Genomic DNA, 26,031 nt, shown 5'->3' on the forward strand with positions numbered 1-26,031 from the left:
AATCGGTGACACAGTTGAAAGAGTGGAGTTGTAGACATAATAACATGGATATTACTGTTACTGCTTTGAGCTCGTTTAAAGAAGGTATTTGGTGTCTGAGTCTAAAATCACAGTTTTAAAAATCTTTACTCAGATGCCATCATACCTGACTGTTTACAGTCTTTAGGCACCTATATTTTCAAGTTTATGGGTGACTAAAGCTTTGGGCATTCACAGAAGCAGAACAGCCTAATTGGTACAGAGTCTGTTGGTTCTTCCCTGACACTGGATTACTCTTTGCGGTCTCCTCACTAGGCTGTAAGATGTTCTACAACTTAATATATTTTCAACCTCTTCTACTGAACTGCATAGCCTAGAAGTTCATGTCCTTTGCCTTCTTTAGCTACTAATCTTTAACTGTGCATGCAAAGTGACACAGCTGCTGTAGAGGAGACAACCTGCCAAGCAAACTAGATGCTTCTGCATATACTGACAAAATTCAGTGACTGCCAGTCCTTAATGACCAAATGCCTTGAATTTTAGCAGAGGAACTTAATTTTCTTACTCTGTTTTACACACAGAGATGTTTATTAAGGTTGTATCTTACAAATGCAGCTATTAAAAACGTATTTACTGAGACTTCTGAAGCATAGCATAAGTGATAAAATGAAACTTTGTACAAAGCCTAAATTAATTTTATTAACCTTTAATGAAATGTTATAGATTTAACTGTTACGTAATGTTCAAAACATATGAAATACTACTTGTCTTTTGATGTGTAGAATATGTCATATCTGGAGAATCCTTAGTAAGCTGACTGACTCTGTAGCTGTTTGCATCAGCACTGCAAGTGTTGGAAGGATTGCTTTTCTGCAACAAGCTCTAATCAGGGCACCCTTTCTATATAGAAAGGGCCTGCCGTGGCTTTATTTTTAAAACTAAGGGAACTGGGGCTGTGTTAAGTAGCTTTATGTAATAGATAAACACAAGCTTTCAAGCTTTTTAAGAAAAGGCTTGGGTTTGGACTTTTAAAACATCAGTTCAAGTCCAGACAAGGCACTGGTGAACAAAATCCATCTCAATTGACATTTGTCTAAAAGCGGTAAGAACGTTCCATAAGAACTTGTTATTCTTTCTGTTTTTTATAACTGAATTGTACCTTTTGCTTAAAAGTACAAGAGATTTTGTGATATATTTGTATATCTAGTTTTGAGTACAACACCTAACAAAATGTGGATTAGTTGGTGGACCCAACAGACGGCCACAGTAATGGATGGGTGAAGAAAGACTGGAAGTAATTTACTTGTTCTAAAGAACATATGACTGAAAGAAAACCCTTGCAAAAGCTTGCTAGAAAGAGCAAAGTAGCAATAACTTTGCCTTGTATAAGACCATAAACAGTAGATTTGAGCTGAAGAGAGGTTAAACATTAGGAGAACTTTCTGATGACAAGAATAGTTAAGCATATTCACATGTTGCCTGGACAGTAATGTGTCTGCAGTGGCTCATTTGAATTGGTTTTGTGTTGGGCAGGTTTGGAAGAGGTGATATCTCCCTTCCAGCTCTAACTCTGTGGGTCTGTTTAGCCAGTTACTTGATTAGAGAGAACAGTATGGTTAAAATTTGCCGGTTTTATTCAGTTATTTGTGAATGTACAAAAGTAGGGACATCACTAGTGCAAGCACCACTTGAAGCTCGCTCAAATATCTAGCCCCTGCTCAAATATCTAGCCCCCACTCAAAACTTCAGCATGATCAGCTGTTAATATTAATGAATTCTGCACATGCCACTCACCCAAATCAAACCTGGCTGCAATGAAGAGTCCAGCAGTGCTCTGTATTTCCTGCTAGTGAATGTTTCTTAGAGTATTCATGTCTGAAAACCTTTCAAAATAAACCCCTGCTTTGATTCTCTGTGTGTTAAGAATTACAATGCACTGTCCTCTGGAACAACATAGTGTTTGCTGTGGGTGATTGGTGCCTATGTACAGTGATGCAGTTTTATTAACAATGGGTTTCCTCTCTTTCCCCTTCCCTTTCCAGAAATGGAATGTGAGTCAGACAAAGATTCGCATAATTTCAACAATAATATTCATACTGTTTGGCTGCGTGCTGTTTGTTGCTCTTCCTGCAGTTATATTCAAGCACATAGAAGGCTGGAGCACGCTAGATGCAATTTACTTTGTGGTTATCACTTTAACTACCATTGGATTTGGGGACTATGTTGCAGGTAAGAAAGACTTTCTCATAACTCTCTTATAATATTTTATGCAGTGGTATGTGTTCTGTGCTTTTGAGGTGGACACATCTGTGTTGTGGTACCTCTCTCCCAATTTTGCCCTCTGTCATTCTTGTGTCAGTGCACCTGATGGGGGGCCTGGCCCTCATCTTCAATCCTGTGTCAGGCTAGAGGCAGGAGGTGGGACAACAAAATGCATGATTTGTGTCTCTGCTTACTCATCTTTTTTTTTTTTTCTTCAGTACTGTTAAAAGATGCTTTACTTAATTTTTAGGTAGATTTTTTGTGTTTCTAAAGATTTAGTGAATTACAAAAACTAATACAGTATTTCAGTCTATTGAATATTTTTCCAGCTGGATAATTTAAAATATCTCACCTTATGAAGTTACATGACATCGCTTTGTGTGCATCTCTTTAAAAGTGGTGTTCCAGAGCACTGTTTCTGCCATTGAGATGTCCCTAGTGCTATTGAATTCTGCTTCTGTGCTTTGTCTCTTTGTTTGCTACATATGCATTTGTCTGTTGTGTATTGTAATGTCAGGAGAAGATTTATCACAATGACAACATTTCCAACTTTTATGGTTTAGACTGGTTGCAAATAACCTTGTCAAACTGAGCTACTGTGTCAGACTGGACCAGTTCTCTGCATCAAATTTTATCTTGTAAAGGTGTTAGATCGCTTCTCAGAAGAAGACCGAGTAAGTGCGTGTTGTTGCATCGAGGAAGTGTGTTGGCCCAGGTCAGTGATGTGCTGAAGTGAGGATTGGAAATTCAGAGCTTTCTGCTCAGAATCCAAGATGTTCTTTCTTCAGCCTGATCTCATGCTTCTGCTGCAAGGCCGTTATCTCTCTCTTTCCTGAGATGCCTCTCTCCCCGCTCTGAGCAAGGCAGTAGTAGCTGGGAAAGGTAGTTGGGAAGGACAGCAGTGCTGGGCTGCTGATGGCGAGCTACCCTTCTGCAGGGAGGTCTGTCTAGTAGGTTAGACATGCATGTGGCATGGGCTCATCCTGTGTCCCATCAGTAGGTCCCGCTGTTGCAGGAATCCAAAGGCACCAAGGTAAGGATCTCAGGTTGGGTAGCCCCTCCTACTGACTCGCAGGCCTGCCTGAAGTTTGCCTTGATGGCAGGGATGTGACTGGTATTGTCACTGCCAAAAATTTTTCAGGTTGGTGAAGTTTCACAGAAACCTCTGCAGTGTCTGAACTGTTTGGCATATCCATGAATGATCTGGGTAAAATGGGGTGGATGTAGTTAGCAGTGAAGATACTGCTGTCTTAAAAAACAAAGGCCATGTGAGAAGTTGACAAAGATTCTTATATAGACCGAGGCAGGAAAATGGCAAATTAAACTTATTAGGACTCTTATGTAGTCTTTTGTGATGCTTCTATTTCTTTTGAATGTGTCTCACTGTTTTCTCCCTTTTCCTCTTCCTTTCCCGTATTGTTTTTCTTATTTTGATTTTTGTCTGCAGGAATTTGTGATTCTGGTCAGATTTTTAACTAGAACTAAGTAAAATATGCTGTTTCCAAGCCAACAGTCTGGGTGTTTTAGACTTTTGTTCCTGAGGGGTACATGTATGTCAGGGAATAAAAATAATGGTATGTAAAAGCCTGGTTACATTTACTGTAAAGCATTCTGTGAAATGGCCCACTTGGCTCTAACTAGAACACGGAGTACATTCATCAGTGCTCTCATTATAAATTTCCATGGATTTTTCTATTTGTAGACCACTTGATATCATAATTTGTTCCTACATCATGTCTGGCTTTTAATTTTACCAGGAAACACTTTCTCTTTTGACTGAATGTCCTACACTGTTCTGTGGCTTATGGCCTTTTATGGTTCACTAATTTATTTATTTTTTTTAAAGTTGCACTGTAAATAGGTGATGTCAATGTCAGGAATGTTTTATATATATATATATTTAGAGTAATATGCACAACACTTGTACTGTAACATGTTTGACTTAAAGTTTCTCTGTGTGAGAATTCTATTTGTACTTGCAGAGATGATGCTCAAGAGAAAAGGCTTAGATGACTACATCATAACTGGGAGTTAAAATTGCCACTAGGCTGTATTTTGTCAGAGATGAAGTTGACAATATCATCTTTGTGTGAACTAAAATATTCAGTTTATGGCAGATAAATTGTAGGATTTTTCAAAAAATATCTACTTGTTTTCTTGTCTTTCTAGTACATAATTGTTAAAGAAAAATTCTGAAAAATAGGTAAGGTACTCACAGGCTGATTTGTGTTGTGGAAGCTTACACTCATCAGTGTGCACAGATACTAAGCTACTTGAAGAAAACTGGTGTTTCAGGCTCTCAATAGAGCTGATAAAATTTGTCTTAAGGGCTAGGCTTCCTTATTAATTTTGAAGAAGTATGCAGAATCTTTTGCATGCTAAAGAATTAGTAAGTGGTCTTTATATATATATATAATTTTAAATTTTATTTCTGGCTTGCATGTTTTTCTTTTGGTACCATGCAGACACTAAGAGCCAGGGATATTTTTGTGGCAGGCTTCATCTAGAACACTCTCCTTAAGGTTTAGGAAACCGGAGTGCCGTAAACAGGCAAAACAAGCATGTGTAATTAAGACACATAATACTGTATAAGGTTGTAGGGGAGGCTGATGTGGTGGAATTATGAGTATTGTGTCTGAAGTTATGGCTCTAGAATGTGACATTCTTGGTTCTGGTTTGCTATGGTGAGACATGAAGCAGGCAGAATGGCATTTCAAGCTACTTAGTGCCTAGATGGCAATGCATCTGGTAAAAAAGCTCACTCTGACATTAATTTATTCTTTTTTCTGACTTTTTGGGGTTTTTTTCCTGGCCAGGAAGGCATGTTTGTAAAATAATACTGAGGCTGAAAACTATCTTCTTCCACTCAGAAGTATAGTCTGATCTAAAGCAGAGTGGTGGAAAGTGATATTCCAATTTGCAGTTACAGTGCAGTGAACTCTTAGCAATAAAACTGGCTATTCTTGTAGCATATTGGAGGTCCACGGGATATTTCATGATTATGTGCCAGTTTTGGCTCAAAGTTCCCTCAAAACCCCCAAAATTCCTAAATATTACAAAAGTTTAAAAACTTAGGGTAATTTGGGGAGGGAGAGAGGGGTACTGTCATACCAGGAGAGGGGGAGAAAAACCCCACAATTGCAAGCCTTACATACAAATGTCGTGGCCATGATATTGTGTCTATTGGATTTAAAAGAAATATTTCCTACAATATCTGTCACTTGGAACTTGCTGCTTTCTGAAAATACTGCAGGTAAGAGCTGAAGAGAAACCTTGAAGAGCTATTAGGAGGTAAATGAGAGTGGATATCTGAATAGCTGTATCAAAAGGGAGCCAACAGAACTGCTTGGGATTTGGGAATGTAAGGGCATAGTGGTGCAGATCATTATGTTAGAATTTCTTGTAGAATTCTCCAGAATTTGTCTACAAATTCTCATTTATACTGGAGACAAAGTGCTTTGTTCCCAGAAATTACAAAGCATCCCATTTTGGATGAGATCTAGCAGGATGTAGGCTGCTACTTGGATCCTATAGAAATTTTAGCTGCAGTTGCCACCAGCAAGAGAAGCCTTAAGGTAAACAGAAGACTGATAACTCAAGGTGCACGCAAGGAGAGTAAAGGATGAAGAGCTTTTGTAGCGAGTGCATGGTCAAGAAAATGTATGAACAATATTCCAAAAAACATATAATGTTTTTCTGTCTTACGAAGTGTCTTGATTTTTTTTCTAGTTTTCAGAAGGGTTAAGTGTTTATTTTAATAGGGAAATAAGTATTTTTTTTTTGTAATTGAAGAAAGTTTATTGTAGGTTTTCACAAAAAAGGACTAAAATTGTACGACAGCCTGCACTGTCTTATGAAAATCAGGGCATAGTCAAACATCCCTTTGCTGTTTTCAAGAGGAAACTTAGATATCTTTTTCTAATGATAGAAGATAATGCAGCCAATATTATGAATATTCTGCAAAAGAGAAAAGGAAGAGATCTGTTCATGTCAAAACCCTTTCTTTTTAATATAGTGAAAGATACTGTTGGGTAGTAAAGTTGGCACTGACCTAAGTGTGTATTATAGATAGATGCGTATATATATATATAGCCTGGCAATATATTGTTCATATGTGCTGATAAATCCTTCCACTGCTGTGCAGATTGGAAGGTATAATTAAATATTTGTAAAGGAGTTAATTTATCAGGCTTCAAATCTAAATTAGATGAGATGTCCAAAACTTGACTGAATTAAGTAGAGGTCAGAAATATAAATAGCACATCAGTAGTCTGTTTCACAGCAGGCCATACTGATGATCTAAGGTTACACTGCAATCAGTCCAATTCAGTAGATCACAGAATTTTGCAAGTCTCACTTCAAAAACATATTCTAACTTGGTTTGCTTCTTTGAATTTATTTTTTGGGGGAGTGGTGGTGTTATTGGGCTTTTTTTCCTTGTTTGAGTTCTGATTTATATTTTTTTTTTTTTTAGATTATTGCTTCTTTACTGTTTTGATCTGCAATTGAATTTGGTGTGTTGCCACTGTAATACTGATATCTGGGTCTGTGCAGTATTGCTTGGCCTGAGACCCGGTTCGCAGAGTACTCGGATATTTTAGTCTCCTTTTATGTCACTGAACTGGAACTCTTCACCTGGTGTCACAGCAGCCAAGTTGATCTCTTCTCGCTATGTGGTATTACTTACCCAGCAGAAAGACCTCTACAGAAAGAAATTGCTGTCATGCTGAGCAAGAGGTGCATGTCAAGCATCCCATAAAGAGCTGTGTGCGCTCCTGCAGGCTTTGTGCCTTTTTTGGCATTTGGAAGTGCTCTTTACCACCTCAGGACTTCACGTCCATAAGAGGGGCTGTCTGGTGTGAACCATGCAGCTTGCTTTAAGCTTAAGTCAGCATGCCATGTCTTGCTCAGCACTGTGTAAGGAGTGTTTTATAGCTGTGGTTTGTATTCTGAAGTAGCTCTCCATTTGCCACTGAGTGGCATCAAGTAACTCGCATAGCGTACTTCTGTTCCATCTCACTGACAGCACAACGTTTTCTTGTCCCAAGCATGCTGCTTTTCCATGTTCCCAGATCAGCTAGCCTTTCTCTGTCCACTTCTGCAGTCCTCAGAGGTAATTCCTTTCAAGCTGCAGGGCTGAACCTCCATACTTTGGAGTGGGACAAATGATGTTTCTGGATTAAGCCTGTTGGCCAGGTTTGACCCAGTGGGGGTGATGGATAGCTACTCAATGTTTGCAATTAAAACGGTGCTTGGATTTAATCACACTTCTAAACCTGGAATAATTTGTGCTGCTGATTAAAAAAAAAACAAAGACACTTCCTAGTTTGAAAGGACAGCTTCTGAACAACCCAGAAATCTGTGCTGGTATGGAATAAAGATACACACCGCCAACAGCATTTTCTACTTTTGAAACAAAATTGGAAACAAACACAGAAAACTTTACAGAAATGATGGCACATTTCTATTTTGAGTCAGCCAGCTGTAGAAAGGATGGGGGAAAGTGGCACAAATAAACTACTTTACGTATTTACATAAACCAAAAATACGTGTATTTGAAAGCCTGATTCCTTACCTGAGAAGCAGAATCTGTCCTAATGCTCCCTTGAAATCTTCAATGCCATCCTTCAGTAAACACAGATATTTTCACCTCAGTGAGGGGTATGTGTGTAGAGGTATCTTTTTGGCCAAAAATGTTGAAAATACCAAATCACTTAAGTTTTTTTGTGGCTGTAAGAATGGTGGCAGCAGCAATACAACAGCCTGTGATAAAGGTAGATGGAAAAAATTCTGATTTTCTCCTGGATTTCATGGGAATTTGGATACAGTCTTTAATACAGAACATCTTGGCAATGAACATTGGCTGCTTCTGATAAAAGATTATGGCAGTAAGACTTCGAGTAAGTGCACTCCAGTTGAGATACCCATTTCTTTTTTTTTTTTTTTTATTGTGGTTGCAACCTACTTCAGGTCCTTGGGCCCCACAATTGGTTTTGCCAAACAAACAACAAAATTCAGCTTCTGCACTCTTGGCATTTTGCTCCCTAAAAGACTATATAAAATGATTTGCTTTGCAAAAGAAAGATGATAGCATTATTAAGTAAATTAGGCTATGAAAAAATCCATGAGCTATATCATGTTGGTGTGCTTTTTACAATGTTACTGGGAAAATCATATGAATTCTCATACTTCAGTAAAAATACATATATCTATGCATACTCATACCCATTTATGTGAGTCATAAATCAGTAGTAAATTAATTCTATTTATTTTAAATTCAGGAAAGGTTGACTTTTGATCATGTTGTCCTACTAGTGAGATTCTATTTGACTTTGCCAGGTAATGTTGTAGCACTCTGCTGTTTAAGCATCACAGGAGGCAGTAGTTAGGGCAGACATCCTTAGGTATGTGTCTCTCACTGGTATTCCGTTAAATTGAGACTTCACCCAAAAAGGAGCTGAAATTCAGAAACTCAACAGCCAATTAATATTTCAGCTGCTAAGCCTTTTTCAAGAGCATAACTTCAGGATAGTTGAACTCCTTTGGGCATGGCTAGATGGAGCCATCTCCTGGCTAGACAGTAAAGAAAACTCTTGATTGACCATGAATCTGTCCTAACTCCTTCCCTGGTAATCTTGATATAAACAAATTAGGTATAAATTTTGAAGGAAATATTCCCTGCAGGCTGGTAGGGTTAGGGTCCAATTTCAGTTTATAAACTTAATACTTCAAAAATTAGAAAAGACCTGAGGTGCTTTATATGATACTTTCTTGTGCATTGTATGAACGGTTGGAGAGAGTGAACCAAGGAGCATGGTTCATTACTAGGTCTTGACAGTGAAAGACATGGTGGTAATCAACCATCTTCTGGAATGACAATAAACTTTTGGCAAATAATCCCTAAAATCCTGTTTTACTGGATTGACTGTGCAGGTGTTGAGGAATAACCATTTTTGCAATGTGGATTCATCTCTTGGGTAGTTGAGTAAACCATAACAGATTTTACTGGTGAAAAGGCTTACTGACATGAGAATAACAAAATTTCTCTCTGTGAGGGCTTCCATACAAAGGTAATCATCAGTAAAATTCTTTTTTTTTTGCATATAATCTCTGTGGTGAAATAAATAATAGAGCTAGGAAAAAATGTTACTCTTCATGCAAGTTAATCTTGTTCTATAACAGGGTGCTTGATATTTTGGGGTCAATTTTCCTTTGACTGCTTCAGTATACAGGTACCTAAAGCAACATATTGCAAACCATAGAGACTAAGGTGCCTGAAAAGTTTATACCATAGGGTCTCTGCAGTTGTGGGCAGATGTGCACAACAAACGTCTACTTGCAAGAACCCAAACTAGGAGCCTGACTTTATCATAACACAGCTGAATTGCAAGTTTAAGGATTCTGTTTTATTATACTGCAAGATGTGAAATGTGGGTTATTTTGTGTTGTCAGGAGCTCTGGATGAACATAACTTTTTTTGTCTGCGTGTGTGGAAATAAGGCATCTGTTCTTTATGTCTGTAATAGAACTTTCGGTTACAATACAGCTATCTCTGAAATTTATCCTTTTCTCACTTTATCCCTGGAAGGAAGTGACTGGTGCTTACAGCAGTGGGATTCAAAAAAGCTGCCTTCAGCTAACATCTATATGAACTGCTTTTTTTGAGTGTGATCAGTGCAGCTCAAATCCCTGCATCCTGGTTTCCTTCTCTGCAAAATGGAGATGATAATGTTTGCCTACCCAACAGGGACAGTTGTTAATGCAGGTGCTATTCTTTACTAGGGCTAAAAGATTCATGTAAGTATTGAGATGTGTTTCAAAGCCCTTGCAAACCCAGGTTTCTCAGGATATGAACACATTATGTATTCCAGAGCAAGACTGGCATGCAGTACAGCATTGTTACTTGGAGCAGGTGGGAAGCCCTTTCATTCAAACCATCATCAAACTTAATAATGATAAATCAGAAATTGAATCAGTCTGTGTTCTTCTTTTTTTATAAAATTATTATTAATGTTTAGCAATCATTGTCTAAAATTTGCATATTAAAACCTGTGTTTTCAAGAGTGGATGAGACCATTGTTTATTCAAATACAACAAAATGTCTTGCTTTTTTTGCATAGGGAAGAAAATGGAAGAAGCTTCAAGAAATATAACTTCTTCTAAGGAAAATAATTTTTAAATAGTTTTGCATTTATAACTTTTAAGTCTGTTTTAATTTTAACTGTCTTGTTTTTCAGGGGGATCAGATATTGAGTACCTAGATTTTTATAAGCCGGTGGTATGGTTCTGGATCCTTGTCGGACTTGCTTACTTTGCAGCTGTCCTCAGCATGATTGGAGACTGGCTAAGAGTCATATCAAAAAAGACAAAGGAAGAGGTAAGAACACTTTGAAAGTGGAAAAAATACTACTTATTTGAAAGCTTTGATTAGAAGTCAGGTGAGCTTATAGCTGCTTTTGCTTAGGGCGTGCGTCAAAGATTTTATGTATGAAGCATCTGCTGCAGCTCAGACTGCAGCAAGCTTTGTACTAGGCCACTCAAATACACAGTGATTTCTCTTTTTTTTTTGTTTGTTTTTACATGGCTGCATATGAAATTAAATTAAATGTATTGTTAAGTTAAATGTATATAGCCAACTGCCCAGGACTTGTAGGAAAAAAATAACTGAAAAGCTTATTCCAGGGAGTAGAATGCAGTCCTGAATTTTTGAGGCAAAACCCAATCTGCTTTGATTTTTTTTTTCAATGTGGGATGCAGGTATGTAAAGAAAACTACTACATCTCTAAATATTGATATTCAAATACTTTTTATCATTTTATGGTGATAATAGAATAAATGTTTCATAACACACAAGGTATTGAAGTTATTTAATTATGCTTGGTTATATTTTTATCATAATACCTCCTTATTTGTAGTCAGGTGCATTGCTTTCAGTTCAAATATATTTTTACTTGTCAGTGTGTATTTATCATTCCAATGATGTTATATCTGGATTTTTTTTGTCATTTAAGAGAATGTTCTGGTTTAGAAAATGTTGTAGGATAAATAAAATTTCCTTTAATTTGTGGCTAGCACATTTCAGGTTTTACTAGAAGTTTGAGAAATAAATTATTTTTGTTTTAAGCATCATATTTCTTCTAACTAATTTAACTTCAGTTCCTCTGCATGCATCAGTTCATTCATTTCTCAAATATAAAAGCTCTAATTTCTTTTTGATGGAATCAATCTGTTGGCTATTGTGCAGTGGCTTACTACTCGGGTTGTTTAAAATTGTTTTCCTGGCTGTAGGGTATAGCATTAATGCCTGGTTGTAATCCTGGCAGTCCCTGAGTTCCCAAAGGCCTTGCTGTAAAGGGTAGCTTACCCCTAAATACCTTCGCTCACTACAGACTCTCAGGGTCCCTGCTGCTTTCTGACCAGAGGGCACCTGTGATGGTGACAGCAGAAAGGAGGGTGTGAGCTGGGCACTTGGGCAAGATTAAAGCCCATGTTGTGAGGCACGTGGGGTGGGTAGCCCTCTTTCGTTGCCTTTGTGATGCTCATAGCTCCTCACAGTTTGACGTTGTGGCAGGTCTGTTGTAAGTACACTTTTATCAGGCATTTCATAAACACTTAACTCTGAACTGGAGGACAGTATTTGGCCAGTTTCATCTGAAGAGTATCATCTTTCTCCTGTGCTGTAATTTTGAAAGGATGCTTGTAAGCCTTACTCGTGTCCTCCAGAGGTATGGAGCAGCAGGCATTGCACAAGTGTTCCCATTTGCAAGTTCAACAGTTTGCAGGATCGCTTCTTTTTTTTTTTTTCCCTGGAAAAGCCCTGAGGGTATTTTTAACGCCCAATCCTCATAATTTACACTGGCTGCAGGGAAAACATTAAGTCACTTCAAATGCCATTGACCTGCATGGGTTTTCTTCATGATTTTGAATGTCAGAATTTGGTTGGTCTAACCCATTTTTCCTTCTGCATGAGTAAGAAGTAACAGCTGGGCAAGTACACGTGGTGTTTGCGCACTCCCTTAGTGTCTAACTGTTCTCAGCTTGGGGCACTTCCTAAACTGCATTGCATGTCCTTGGATTGCTAGTTTCTGGATTCTTGGAAAAAGAGTGGTACAACTGAGGCACTATGTCTTGGGGCTAGGCAAAAATTCCTTGTTCAGGCCTGGTTTTGTTTCATTTCCTCAGACTGGTGACAGTTTAGTTCTTCACACAACTTCATAAAATTAACTTGGTTTCTAATGGCACTTTTTTCATGCTCATCTCTTATCCAGAAAGTGAGATTTCTGGATGAGATGCTAGCTTGACTAGATAATTGTACATAGCACACTGAGGTATTAATCTTGTTTAGAGTGACTCATTATCTATATTATTTTGATGATAATGTATTAAGAATGTTTTAATTTATAATGTCTTGTTTTTAGTTGATACTGAAGCTATTTTAACATAGACTTACTTTAGAAAAGATTTAATGAAACGTGAGTAGAACAAACTCATGCATTAAATACATGCCTATTTTTACCAAGTAAAACTCCATTTGAAAGGTTATGTAGTACAGTGCTATGCCAAACTTTCTTTTCTCAGGCACCAGGAATGTCCTATTTCATCTTTCCATTCTTTCTCACCTTTGTAGTCTAAACAAGCATATTAATTTTGTCTACAGAAAGGAAAACCTCATTCTTGAGATATATCCACATGCTTTTGACTGGTGCAGGTATTCAGGATTTCGCTGTATACAAGTGTCTCGTGTTTTAGGTTAGTCTAAAGACAGACATAACATAATTGGTACCATTTGTTCAATTAATTTTATCTCTGATCAGAAATCTCCCCCCCAACTTCAGCCATTGCTCAGGTATGTCTGAGAATTCCTGACAGAAAGGAAATGTTTTAGCAGTTTAAAAATGCAGCAGTTTTAAAAATGCCAGAGACCAGTTTGGGAACTGAATTATGGCATAGCACAATTTGTGTGCTAGTTAGCATTACAATAGAAAATAGAAATAGTTTTCCATATTTCTAATTTGTAGGAGGAAAGTTATATAAATACCTTGCTTTTTGTTGTAAGATTTCTGCACAGCCAGCATTGTACATTCACTTCACAGGCAGATTTTTATGCTAAAACCTGCTGCTCTTAGCTCATTCTTACTACCCCTCAGCTGCTGCACTCAAACTTTCCTAGGCAGAATGTAGAGGAAATGGAATCATCAAGTCTCCTCTATGCCAGCAGAAGCCTGTACTGCCTGTTTTATCGGTTAGACCTGTATTTACAGTGATCTGTTCCAACTCTTATGAATGTTGATTATAGCGCAAGAAACTATGTGGAGGTCAAATAGTAGAAATGAATGTAATGGAACATCCTAGTTTGAAGAATGTTTTTTTGACTGTCTTTTAAGGAAACATTCGGTCCATCCTTGGAAATAGCTCATTATACCTAACAGTAGCCTTTGAAATTAGAGACAACATCATATACTGAAATCTACTGGGAGGCAGAGGCTATGATAAAATCTACAGGACGCTAAATAGCGCGCTCTAAAAATTGAAACCGTTTATTTCCTAGGAAATATGAGACACAATCTTCCTTCATGAAATGTATTCACTATGGGTATCAACACCTACAAGTAAACAAGATTTTCTGGAGCATTTGTATCATAACTTTCATGCAAAAAAAAAAAAGCAATAAACTACCATGTTTCAGGGAGAGAGGAAGTCATTCAGTATTGATCGGTTGTGTTGGTTTCAACAGTCTAAGACTGAGGGCTGACAGCAGCCAAGTCTAATGAATTGTACCAGAGTCCAGGATGAAGGGGTTGCAAGCATTGAAAAGCCTCTTTACTTCCCAACAACCAATACTATAGATCAGACAAAGTATGTGATATCCCTTCCGATAGGCAGCTGTAGTAATATCTTTTTTGATTTTCCCTGTAATCTACTATAAACTAGTTTTTACTTTAGAATATTTAGGGTATATATTGTGAAAGGAAACCTCCATATTCTGGGAAGTAGGCATGCTGGTAATGAATATCACCTAATACCTGTCATCCTGTTCACATTTTTCTTAATGCAGGTGGATTGCTCCTAAAAGCAGTTTCCGTAAGACTTTGTGGTAATAATGCATTTCACTGTTTTGACAAAAGAAAACATCTATTTACTTTTGTTCAGGATGTTACCAGGAAAGAGGGATGAAAAGGGTGAAAGAGGTGCAGAAGAGGGGTGGCCAGCAGGGACTGACCCTCTCTACTCTGCCCTGGTGAGGCCCAATCTGGAGTACTGTGTCCAGGTCTGGGGCCTGCAATACAAGAATGATGTAGAGCTGTTGAAGAGTGTTCAGAGGAGGCCACAAAGATGATTAGAGGACCGGAGCACCTGTCCTATGAAGACTGGCTGGGGGAGCTGGGCTTGTTCAGCCTGGAGAAGAGAAGGCTGCGGGGGGACCTCATTGCAGCCTTCCAGTACCTGAAGGGCGCATTTAAACAGGAAGGGAATCAACTTTTTAAAAGGGTAGACAATGGCAGGACAAGGGGGAATGGATTAAAACTAAAGGAAGGAAAGTTTAGATAAGATATTAGGAGGAAGTTTTTTAGAGAGAGAGTGGTGAGGTACTGGAACAGGCTGCCCAGAGAAGTGGTGGATGCCCTGTCCCTGGAAGTGTTCAAGGCCAGGTTGGATGGGGCCCTGGGCAACCTTGTGTAGATCCAGGCTGGAGGTTGGTGGCCCTGCCTGTGGCAGGGGGGTTGGAGCTCTATGATCCTTGGGGTGCCTTCCAACCCATGCCATTCTATGATTCTATGAAAGCTTGCCATGTGCAAGTGGAACTGAGATCAAAAAAATCTGATCAAATGTGCAATGATCCACAATAATGCTGTATTTTTAATATCAAAATCCAGATAACCAGAATGTCTGTCAGTTGTTCAGGTGGCTTTTGTTTCCTGAAATAATCTCAAGAGTTTTGAAGGCCTCAAATGGGGAGGGAAGTGAAAGACAAGTAGAGACAGAAGTGGGAGTTTTAGAAGGATAGATCTGCTGCTGGAAGTAGTTCATACAATAAGATAGATGAAGTGTCAGAAAGTCACTGGAACATAATGTGTGCTGTAATCTTAAGTAGGCGATCTGTCTCTGAAGTTCAGCTTCAGCTGTACTAGCTTAGCTTAAACTCCCTCCTCTTCATTATTCTCTATATTTTGATTACTCAGAGCACTTTTAAAGTCTTCTGATTTTAGTCTCTCTTAAAAGGTAAAATTTCAGCAGGAATCTTTGTACTTGTTATATTTTTCTTTTAATTCAGTATGCAGCAGTTTCTGCACTTCAGCATTTCCAGCAAAAATGCCTACCCAATCAAGAATTCAGTCATTTAGGATATAAATTTCAAATTGTTATTTTTAAAATGAAATGCTTATGTCCCTTGGCCTCATGATACTCTTTGTTAAACTCTAGTTTAGACTTCATTAGATTCAATGCAGTTGGGTTTCATCTGCTTCTAACCTAGTCATCTATATTTCCTTCATAATCAATGGAAGGAAATTAGTGTTTCTAGCATGATCCATTTGAATTTAAGACACCTGCCATATGAGATGAATTACATTCTAGAAGAGCCTATTCTCGTCATTGTGTGTCAAAAATCCAGGTGACTGACACAGATATTGGCTGAATTTGGACACGTGTCTTTCTTTTGAATTGAACAATATGGATCCAACTTTAAAGGCCATGCTGAAAATTACATGAGAGAGCACATTCAGTTCCTGTGGAAATTCAAGATGCAATTGTTATCTTTATTTATAAACAAATGTTACTCATTTGAATCAACATTCAGTTTAATCTTCTTGGCATCAGTGTCAGAGCTGTCATTCATGACTGTCAAAACAGAATTATTCTTGTCATGATGATGCCATGGAGATTACTGTAGTCCCTATATTTGTTGCCTTTTCATTTTACTGGCTTTAGGCTAAAGGTCCTCACCCAGCATAAGGGTCCCAACCTAAAGAGAACTTGAACCAATCTTTCATATCCCCCAAAAAGGGACCCTAAATATCTGGATTTTGATGCATGAAAAGATGAAAAAATGAGTGGACTCAGGTTTTGTAATGTTTTAGAGAATTTAGCGTACCAGACAAGAAGCTGCTCAGTGAGGGTGTGCAACCAGGAAGGAAGAAGTTTTTTGTGGCAGTGATCTTTTAACCTGACTCTCTTGTTGTTTTAAGAAGCAAAATTTGTACACTTAGAAATGAAGGTGATAATACCTCTTCAGCCTGGTGGCCTACTCAGTTCATTGCATGGGTAGGTCTGACATTATGGAATTTTGTTCCTAGAAAACACTGAATCATAAATATTTGTGGGACATAGTCATGATGGGAAAGAAATTGCATGTGAAGTCCTTTTGCAATGCAGTCACGAATAGGGTGACAATTCTGAGATGTGTAAGCAGGGAATCACTGAATTTCTGTAGGAAAGTGGTGTTATGCCTGTAGATGCTATTCAAAGGCATATTGCCAGAAAACAGGCTCTCAATCTATGGTCTAAACTTCAGAAAGAATGCAGGGCTACAAAAATGGCAGAAGAGCCAACTGAAGAGAAATTGGTCTGGCACTAAGCTTTTTCCAGTCCAGGCAAGATGTACAGAAAAAGAATATCTACATTCAAAAAGGTGATTTTTTTTTAAATAATAATCTATTTGCGATAGGGAAAAATGTAAAATCTTTCTACATTAGAGCCATATGTTTACAGTCAAATTTGACTAGTGACAAGACAAAAAAAAACCCCAAACCCTCAAAAATTAGGGACAGGAATTCTGTCCCTCCATAACCTCTCTGGGTCTCAGATGTATTAAGAGTGGTATTGGTGTAAGGGGAAGGTAGAAATGGCTGACCTGGTTTTGAATGCAATTTGATCTCTTCAAGAGATTATAAATCATCCTGGTGATGTTCTCATCCTGCCCTAGCAACAGCCTGTAATGCTGAGTTTCTGTATCGATCACTCTTACAAGTATGCTGTAGTACTACGTGTAATAATGAATATGAAAGAACATGTTGTTCTGAGAGCCCTAGGAAAACTGATCTGCTGATGGTTTGTGACACTGAGATGTCTGTCTTTATGGCTTTGTGCACTTTGGACATGTGATTCCTGTTTCACTTCACTGCACACACTGGTAACATCTACACTCTTATCACTTTGGTGTGGTAGTAGAATCACAGAATCACTAGGTTGGATAAGACCTTTGATATCAAATCCAACCATGCCTTTACCCTACTAAACCATATCCGTAAGCACCTCATCTACCTGTCTTTTAAATATACCTAGGGTTGGTGACTCAACCACCTCCCTGGGCAGCCTGTTGCAAATCCTGATGACCCTTTTGGTGAATAATCTTTTTCCTCATGTCTAATACGAACCCGCCCTCATGCAGCTTGAGGCCATCCCCCCTCATCTTATCACCTATCACTTGGGTCATAGAATCATAAAATATCCTGAGTTGGAAAGGACCCTTGAGTATCAAGTCCAACTCCTGGCTCCACACAGGGCCAGCCAAGTCAGAGTATGTGTCTGAGTGAATCGTCCAGATGCTTCTTGAATTCAGTCAGGCTTGGTGCTGTGACCACTTCCTTGGGGAGCCCGTGCCAGTGCCCAACCACCCTCTCAGTAAAAAACCTCTTCCTAATATCAAACCTAAACCTCCTCTGTCACAGCTTCATGCCATTCCCTTGGGTTCTGTCACTGGTTGCCAAAGAGAGATCAACATTTGCCCCTTTGTTCCCCCTGTCAGGAAGTCATAGACTGTGATGAGGTCTCTCTTCAGCCTCCTCTTCTTCAGGCTGAACAAACCAAGGAACTTCAGCCTCTCCTCATATGTCTTCCCCTTCAGACCCTTCACCATCCTTGTTGCCCTAAGTATTTGCATTAAGCCTCTTAGTTGGAGATATTAAAGTCAGAGAGAGATGTTTTTTTCTGGTATTTAGTGTGTAATAACAACTCTTAAAGTGATGGGTGTCAGTGTGGCACAGATTGCAAGTGGTGTACTGCCTAACTACAAGTCCATGAGCAGCGCAACACGCTGTGCCCACTGAGGTTGCGTGGCACGGCTGGTGCCTCACCTGCTAGCCACTACAGTCTGTCTTGCTCTCCCCCTGGGCTCCCCCTTGCCTCACCATATTGACTGGATGCTTCAGGGAAGATGTACTTGCTTTCCCAGGTAGTGATGCTGAGAGTTACTGACTTTACAAAAAATAAAACTGGAGCAAATGACTTATAGCTCATAATAAGATAAATTGATTAAAGAGCTCAGTTACAGCAGTGGCATTTCTTGGAGTTAATTACCCATGAGGGTTCTCTGAATGTACATTATCATGGTTTTCATTAGGAAATCTTGAATTTTGGGGACAAGATGTAATCGATCCTATAGGTTACTGTGACACATATATCTGTGATTTATCAGAGTGACATTTAATCTGGAATCTGTTCAGCTCACATCTTCATGATTAACATTCCTGAAAACTTCTTTAAGCTAATCTCAGCACTTCAATATTGTTAGGAAAAGAGAGCAAACTTGTCAGTAATGTGGAGTGTGTATGTATTTGATAGCTGTCTCGTGGACAAGCCCCCAGACAAAGCCAATTCAGCAGAGTGCCCTTGCATCTTCAAGAAGTTGTGTTGGCAGAGAGAAAGCTGGTTTGCAGTCATGGTTTAAAAGGGCTGAACAATGAATGGAGTAATTTCCTTTACAAGGGATGAGTGCCATTGTAAAACTAGTGTTGAACAACCAACGTGAAGCTTTAATCAGACAAATACCGCTCCAAATATTGACATTAAAGTTAAGAAATAAACAGTTTTTGCTGGAACTTGACCATGTAGTTACAATAGCTGTTCCTTACTCAGTACCAAGTCAAAATTAAAAGTTGGGTCTTATGTTTTCTTAGCATATTTTTATAAGTTAGAAAAGTCCAATGAGTGTATGAAACAATCATTGTCTCAACTTTCTCCCACAGGAAAGGGACAATCTTTCAACTGCCTGCAGCTTGGGTTTCATTATGCTTCTAGTATAATTTCTTAAAGTGTTTGCTATTTCTGGCCACAGCAAAGCCATTGGCTGTGTAATGCAGACAGAATACATGCTGTTCTCCTGAATCACATCAGGCTCAGCTGGTAGAGCTTTATGTAGACCTAAATACTTTCTTGCGGTTAATACAGGTGGATGTCATTCACTCTCATCAGGTTGGAAGAGGGGTCGGATGGCTCTCCAAGGTAGATGAAACAGCTAAATAGAACAGCTGATTTTTATAGGAAAAGGTCAGCATCTTTTTTTATCTTTGGAAGTTTATTAATAAACCAGAACTTTAGGGACTGAGATAATCAGACCAGTAACTCGCATGCAGTTGAGACACACAGATGGAAGCAGGTTTATGTAAACTAGTGTCTGATGGGCAATCAATAATAGCTCTGAGGAGGGACCTAACATAGGCATGTTCCTATTTCTGGAAAAAAGGGTAAAACAAATTAAGTGTGGTGACTGTTAATATATCTGGTTCTATTTTTTTAGACATGATTTCTTTATTTTGCAGGCTACCTGTTTTTATTTTGTTGAATCAGACCATGATAGAACAAAAGGGCCATTTCAGAGTCTGCCATCTGTCACATCTCCACAAAACATATTCCCTCAGCTGCAACCATGGATGTTCCTCCACAAAAAAAAACCCAAACAAAATTCATGGGCATTCCCATTGGAAAATGTAGTTTATTTCATCCAAGGCATCAGATGTGGTCATGGAAGTTATGTGGGTGAAATCAAACAGTCATTGCTCACCAGAATGAACTCACAAACATGACTTATTACAGCACTGAATTTCCAGCGGGAGAGCATTGTTCCCAAAACACTTCTGACCACCATGGCTACAAAAATACAACCGCCTATGTAATTTAAATGTTACTGTGGAAGATGGCAATTTCACAAAATAGAATCTTTTCTCTTCTCCTCGAATATTTTCCTGAAAGAGGGACATATATAGCAGTCAGGGGAACAAAAAAAAAAAAGAAAAAAGAGATCACTTACTGCTTCATTTGTGCCATTCCCTTTGAAATTAAAATCTGGTAGCCTAAAGACCTGGTGTAAAATTGCTCTCTGCTAAAGACCTGAAGTCCTGACAGAATGAAGGAATAGAAGATAGTGGTTAAGCACCTGGGAAAGCTCAACATGGGCATCTCATTAATGCCTGTAGTATTTCTATGTTGCATTTTATTATTGTTTACCTTTAAATACAAGTAGAGCACAGTCTTCTCTAAATACCTGCCTGCAGGTTACAGCACGATGGGGTTTGGGTACTTGCTAGTAATGCTGTAATTACAGAAATACTAAAAGTCAGATAATTGCAACAGGAATTTTATTTAGTTGGACTATAAATGACTTTCCCTTAATGTTCAGGAAATGCACAGGCTTCAATAAAAGTGTCTGTGAAACGTCTCTTTTTCACTTCTGTGCTCCAATCTTCTCTAGCCTATAGACAACTGAAGTCATCACCATCATTCATGGACAGCAGTAATTCAGGTGGGAGAAGAATGCTTGCCCAGAACTGTGGGGAAAGTGAGATGGCAGATAGACAAACCCTCCTACCCACGCAGGGAATCAACCCACCCAGCAGCTGCATTGTTAAACCCATCAACCTTCTCCATACCTACTTTTTTTTTTTAATTTCATTTTTAAAGTGGGACTTAGAGAACAATTTCTGTGAATGCTGGATGAGTTTCTTGAAAGCTGAGACAAAATGTTATGTACTCTGCTGCCTGGATAATGTGACATGTACATGCTCTTTTTAGTTTTGTCTCTGAGTAGCATATCATGGAGAGGTTAATTGGGTGTGTTATTTTTAAGTAACAGAAAAAGTACATTGGAGAGGAAAAATGAAGCTGTGAAACTTTGGAGAATGCATTAGGGATAATTGTTAGAATTTATATACCAAGGAACATCTAGACTGTTAAGAATATCTGTAAGGAAGGCCACATTTTTACAAAAAATGTAGTCAAATGGATTATCTCCAGCTCATCTACCTGTTCTTTGATTCTTTTTCTTTTCTCTTGTACTAACACAGCTGTTGTAAAATGTATGAGCTCTGTATACCAAAGGAAACAACGTATAGTACAGCTCTAAAAGAAAAAGCTACACATGTTATTTAGAAAAATATGGTTTCCTTTTTTTTTTTTTTCATAGCATATATAAAGGTCACTTTTTTTCTTGTTTGGTACTTGGTGGTTTAGTTCCTCCCAAGTACAGCATGCTCCATCCAAGCAGGATATCTTTCTTCCCGCTCTAAGTAGAAGTAGATTAACTAGGTATACTGCAGAGTTGAGGATTTTATTTGAAGAACCTTCCTGAGAGGAGCAAAACTAAGGCAAAGTTAGACAAGCATGTGTTCCTTTTGGCCAGTTTAAGGATGTCTTTAATTTAGCTTGTCTTTTCTTTTTCTGTTAGTCCACAGGTGTGGCTTAATTCAAAGTACAGCTTACTCATGTAAAGGTTCTGGTTACGTGGTATGTGAAGTCCAGACCACGCTTAATAGGAGGAGTGGTCTTTCTTGCATGGTGGGCAATATGTTCATATGATTATTTGTTGAGCCCAGAAAGATCTCAAAACTCCTGACAAGTATGAGGAATTAGAGTAAATGTAGTGAAAAATGAACCAGGATCTTAAATATCTTAAATTTGGGGTGGGTGTGGTTTTGGTTTTTTTTTTTCCCTTTCATCAATATTATCCCTTTGGACATACTTATATTCTGGGTTATGCTGTTGGCCTCTACCCAAGTGCAAAGCTCAGATAAACAGTGAGAAAGCCTAAAACATGGTGGTGATGAAAAGGAATAGAGAGTTTTGGTCTTGCCAGTGATATTGGCTGAGAACCAGTTTTAGGTTGTTATTGATTTAGATCGATTTTGTCAGGAGTTGGTGAAGGAATGGCTGCTGAATGTCCATTTTTTTCCTATTTCTGTCAAATTCAGTATGTCTGTGTTTAAATGATACTGGTGGTAATGTATGCACACAGCCTGGGAACTATTTGGTCATTCGGGAACTTCAAGCAATAATGTTTTTTTGTGTTGTCAAAACCAAACAGACAAACCCTCCCAAAAATCAAAAGTGACTTGGACAGGAATCGCTTCAAAGACATGCTTCAAAATTGTTCAGAGGCTATTCCTCATTATATCCTCATAGAACCAAAGTGACATTTCCACCACAGGTAGACAGAGACACCTTAACATAGACATTTAGAGATGCTACTAGAGATGACCCTTGGTATTTCAGATGTACCCATAGGACTGTCAGATATGAAGCAGAATGTATGGGATATGCAGGTCCATCTACAGTGATAGCTGGAGGCCATGCAGCCTGTGTTGGGCAAGGAGTTGGCTGTTTATTTGGTAGAAAAACACCTACTTTTTCATGGTGCAATGTGCTGTGTGGAATGTTTAGTTCTGCATACCATTATTATATTTCTTGAGAATTCGTTATTGAGATATCTCTTCCCAGGACTCATAAGGCAGTTGGGAGTTTCTTTGTAAATACCTAATTAAGCTACTAGGTGTTGATGTTCAAGGTACAGTGTTAACAGTCCAGAGTTGATACTTCTCTGAAATATGTCTTAACATGTTGCAGTCTATTTTGGATTTGTTGTGGATGAAATCAACTCTGGAGCTGTGCTAGGGCCTGTGTCCCCCTTACTGGTGGCATTTCTATTCTCTGAAGGTTAGGAGTGAGCAGCATCACCAGGTCAGTGCTGCTTTTTGTGTGGCTGAGTCAGGTGATTGCACTGTGACATGTTTTTCCTATTACTTTTGAGTTATTTTGTCATTCAGCCTTATGTAAACTACTTAGTTGTCAATAGTTTCTGTGACTAAGAGGTCTCTTCCTTGTGTCACACTGCCCCAAACTATGACAGCTGCAGAGTCTCCGGACTTGTGTGCTGTAATCAAGTGAGAGAATTGGAGAAAAGTAAACAATTCTTATGGGAGGTAGGTATGTTAAGATTACTTTTTTCTTTGACCAGTGTAGACAACTGGCATTTCAATCACTTTGCATAAGACAATTTGTGACTGTCAGCCCCCCAGATGAAGAGAAGCTGTAATGCAGTAAGATAAAATGTCATACCCTAAGGATGCAAAGAACCTGAACATATACAGAAATGTCCCTATGGATAAAGGAGGGATTAAATTATAAGTGCAAGTCACTTACGTACACTGGCAGCTAAAACCCGCACATTTCTTCCCCTATAACCTTTTGTGTTTGAGTCCCTAAGTGCTATGGAATGAAGAGTTTTATTCTGAAGAGATAACATTTTTGAGTGCACTTCGGTTCACACAAAAGCCAGGGGCTGAAAGCAGTAATTTGGGGCACACACAGTTCACACGGCCCTGAACTTGTAGTTTTTCATGCTGTGCCAATTACCTCTGTTTTGCTACTAATGCGTTTCAGTTCTGCTTAGCAAAAGCACTGCATTTTTCATCATTTCTTTTTTTAATGAATCTAATATACTGAAACTGTGCCAAGCAGCGTCACAGCTCTGGTCTGGGCTATGGGAAGGTAGAATTGAGTCCACCATGTTCATGTTCCACAGCGCCTTAATTGGAACACGAGCCCGTCTCCAAAGGCATATGTAACAATGTTCTTCAGCTGGCTGCTTGCTTCTCAAAAGAAATCTAATTAGAATTTAGTGATTGGATTCCTTAACAGCTACAGTTTTAAAATTCTCCTGAATAACTTCCATGCACAGGAGTTAAAATACAGCAGCTAGCCCTGTGCAACACAGGTTCCTCACCAGGATGTGGTGAGGTGGGCTGGAGAGGGAATTCCGAGCCTATTCTAGGGGCTGCATGGGCTTGCTTTTGTCAGAAGCATGGCCAGCTGGTTTTATCTTTGCTGGGAAAACACGAGCGAAGTGGGAACTGAAACAACTAATGAAAGGAAGGTTAAAAAGCACAGGGGGAGACAGCTCAAGATGCTTGTAGCTTCCAGTAGGTTGCCAAGGCACAATTTTAAACCTGCCAGTCTAATAACATTCCTTGGAGGTGATGGCATGCAATGCCACAGATGGGTGGCAGAGCAAAATAACTGGTCTGGTGAATGCTTATGCAGCTGGTGAGGGGTACAAATGTGTAGGGTAAAATAGGGGCCCGTATAAAGGCTCTTTGCTCCCCTGGACAGAAGCATGGTCCCAAAGCTGTGCAGCCTGCCTTGGGAGAAGGACAAAGCTGCCCCAGGGTGTGTGCTGGTACTGCCTATCGTTTTTATTACTTGTTTACTACAAATATTGTACTAAAAATATTGTAGTGACTGAAATATTTCAGCATTACAGATTTCATTATTTTCAGATCTGAAGTGCAGTGTGTCTGATCCTAATTGCACAATTTAAATACTAATAATCATTCAGCTGGGCAAGTCCTCTGTGTATTACAGATAATAATCCTTGTTTTAGAAAATATACATAATGGGTCCACATTAGTCATCTGTGTAATTCACTGAAGCTGAGACAAATGTAATAAAATGACCCCTGGGTAAAGAGATCTTTTTGTTTTGCTTCTGGAGGGGGGAGGTTTTCCTGAAACTCTGTCACTCCTGGGTGAGATGATTATTTTTTTTACTTTCATTATATTCCTGTTTTCCGCTGCACTGCAAAGCATGAATAAGCCTGTGGCCACTCTTCTCTGATGGTTTAACCCCCCGCCCCCCCATATTTCTGCGTTTTTGTTTTTTTTTTTATTTTTGTGTTCACCAAGTCCCAGCTTGCTTGCCAATGATTGAAACTCTGCACTGATGAGTACCAATTAGACTAATTTATTTAAGTGGGTTAATTCTTCCGAAATGCTTTGCTTTGGAGTTATATTTATCAGCAGTCTTATCCTCCCTGTGCTATAGTTTCCAACTATTAAACTGCCTACAAAGCAGAGATTTAAAGAGAAACAACCTGTTTCCTTTGCAGTTATAATAAGATAATCTCCTCAATATATGCATCCTTTAATTATCTGTAAAATTTAATATTGGAACAATGGTTTGATTGAAATGCAAGACCAAAAATGTCAACAGCGTGTAAAGGCCGTGGTTTACCTCCTTCTATTACATGAGTGATCTGCTCAGTCTTCCTTATGCCAGATCTAAGGAAAAATAAGGATAACTCAGGTTTCTGTGCCAGCAGCTGCCTTCCTCCCCTGCTCAGCCCCTACCCTCAGAGCTTGGGCTCAGGGTATGCTCCGGCTTCCCTATTACTCAAATGGTGGAAAGGAGTAAAGATTATGGGGGTTTATAGTGAAGTGATCAGCCTTTGCCATAAAAGCTGTTCGTACAATCACATACAGAGCCAGAGCACTGGAACTGAGCGGGTGGCAGGGCTTATGTGTTTATGTTCATGAAAAGGTGACTGTGGGACAAAAGGGCACCTTGCAGCCAACCTGACAAGAGGGTTAGGCATAGCAGGGGAAATACCTCTCTCCAGCTGCATGGTGATGGTACAGCAGCTGTGTGTGGCGACTGGCAGGCTCTATTTCCTTTGGGCGTGATTGGTAACAGCTCCTGGAGTTCCACTCTGCGGTTGTCTCCATGCTACTCTTTAGCAATGTCATTTTGGTGGAGTCTGGGTGGTAAGCAGACACCTTGCTGACATGACTGGAACTGCTGCAGTATTAGTGCTACGTTTGGGCAAGCACAAAAAAAAGAGACTACAATCAGCTGACGTTTTCCTTTAAAAAAGCTTTTCTGTCTAAATTTAGAAATTTCTTTGCCAAGTCTCCCAGGGATCTTTCCAGAGACGGTAAAAGTGTGCATAAATAACCCTGCACCTTA

General features: G+C 39.0%; 1 protein-coding gene across 1 annotated transcript in view; it reads left to right on the forward strand.

The window, feature by feature from the left end:
• KCNK2 (potassium two pore domain channel subfamily K member 2) overlaps nt 1-26,031 on the forward strand; it is a gene marked incomplete at both ends in the record, with an annotated part of 104,772 nt that overhangs the window by 78,068 nt on the left and 673 nt on the right. The window contains 2 exons of the mRNA XM_084262210.1: nt 2,022-2,208; nt 10,479-10,618. Coding sequence (XP_084118336.1) covers nt 2,022-2,208; nt 10,479-10,618 — 327 coding nt within the window. The remainder of the gene's footprint in view (nt 1-2,021; nt 2,209-10,478; nt 10,619-26,031) is intronic.

This window comes from Gallinula chloropus (assembly GCF_964237585.1).
Source record: "Gallinula chloropus genome assembly, chromosome: 3".
Lineage (NCBI taxonomy): Eukaryota > Metazoa > Chordata > Aves > Gruiformes > Rallidae > Gallinula > Gallinula chloropus.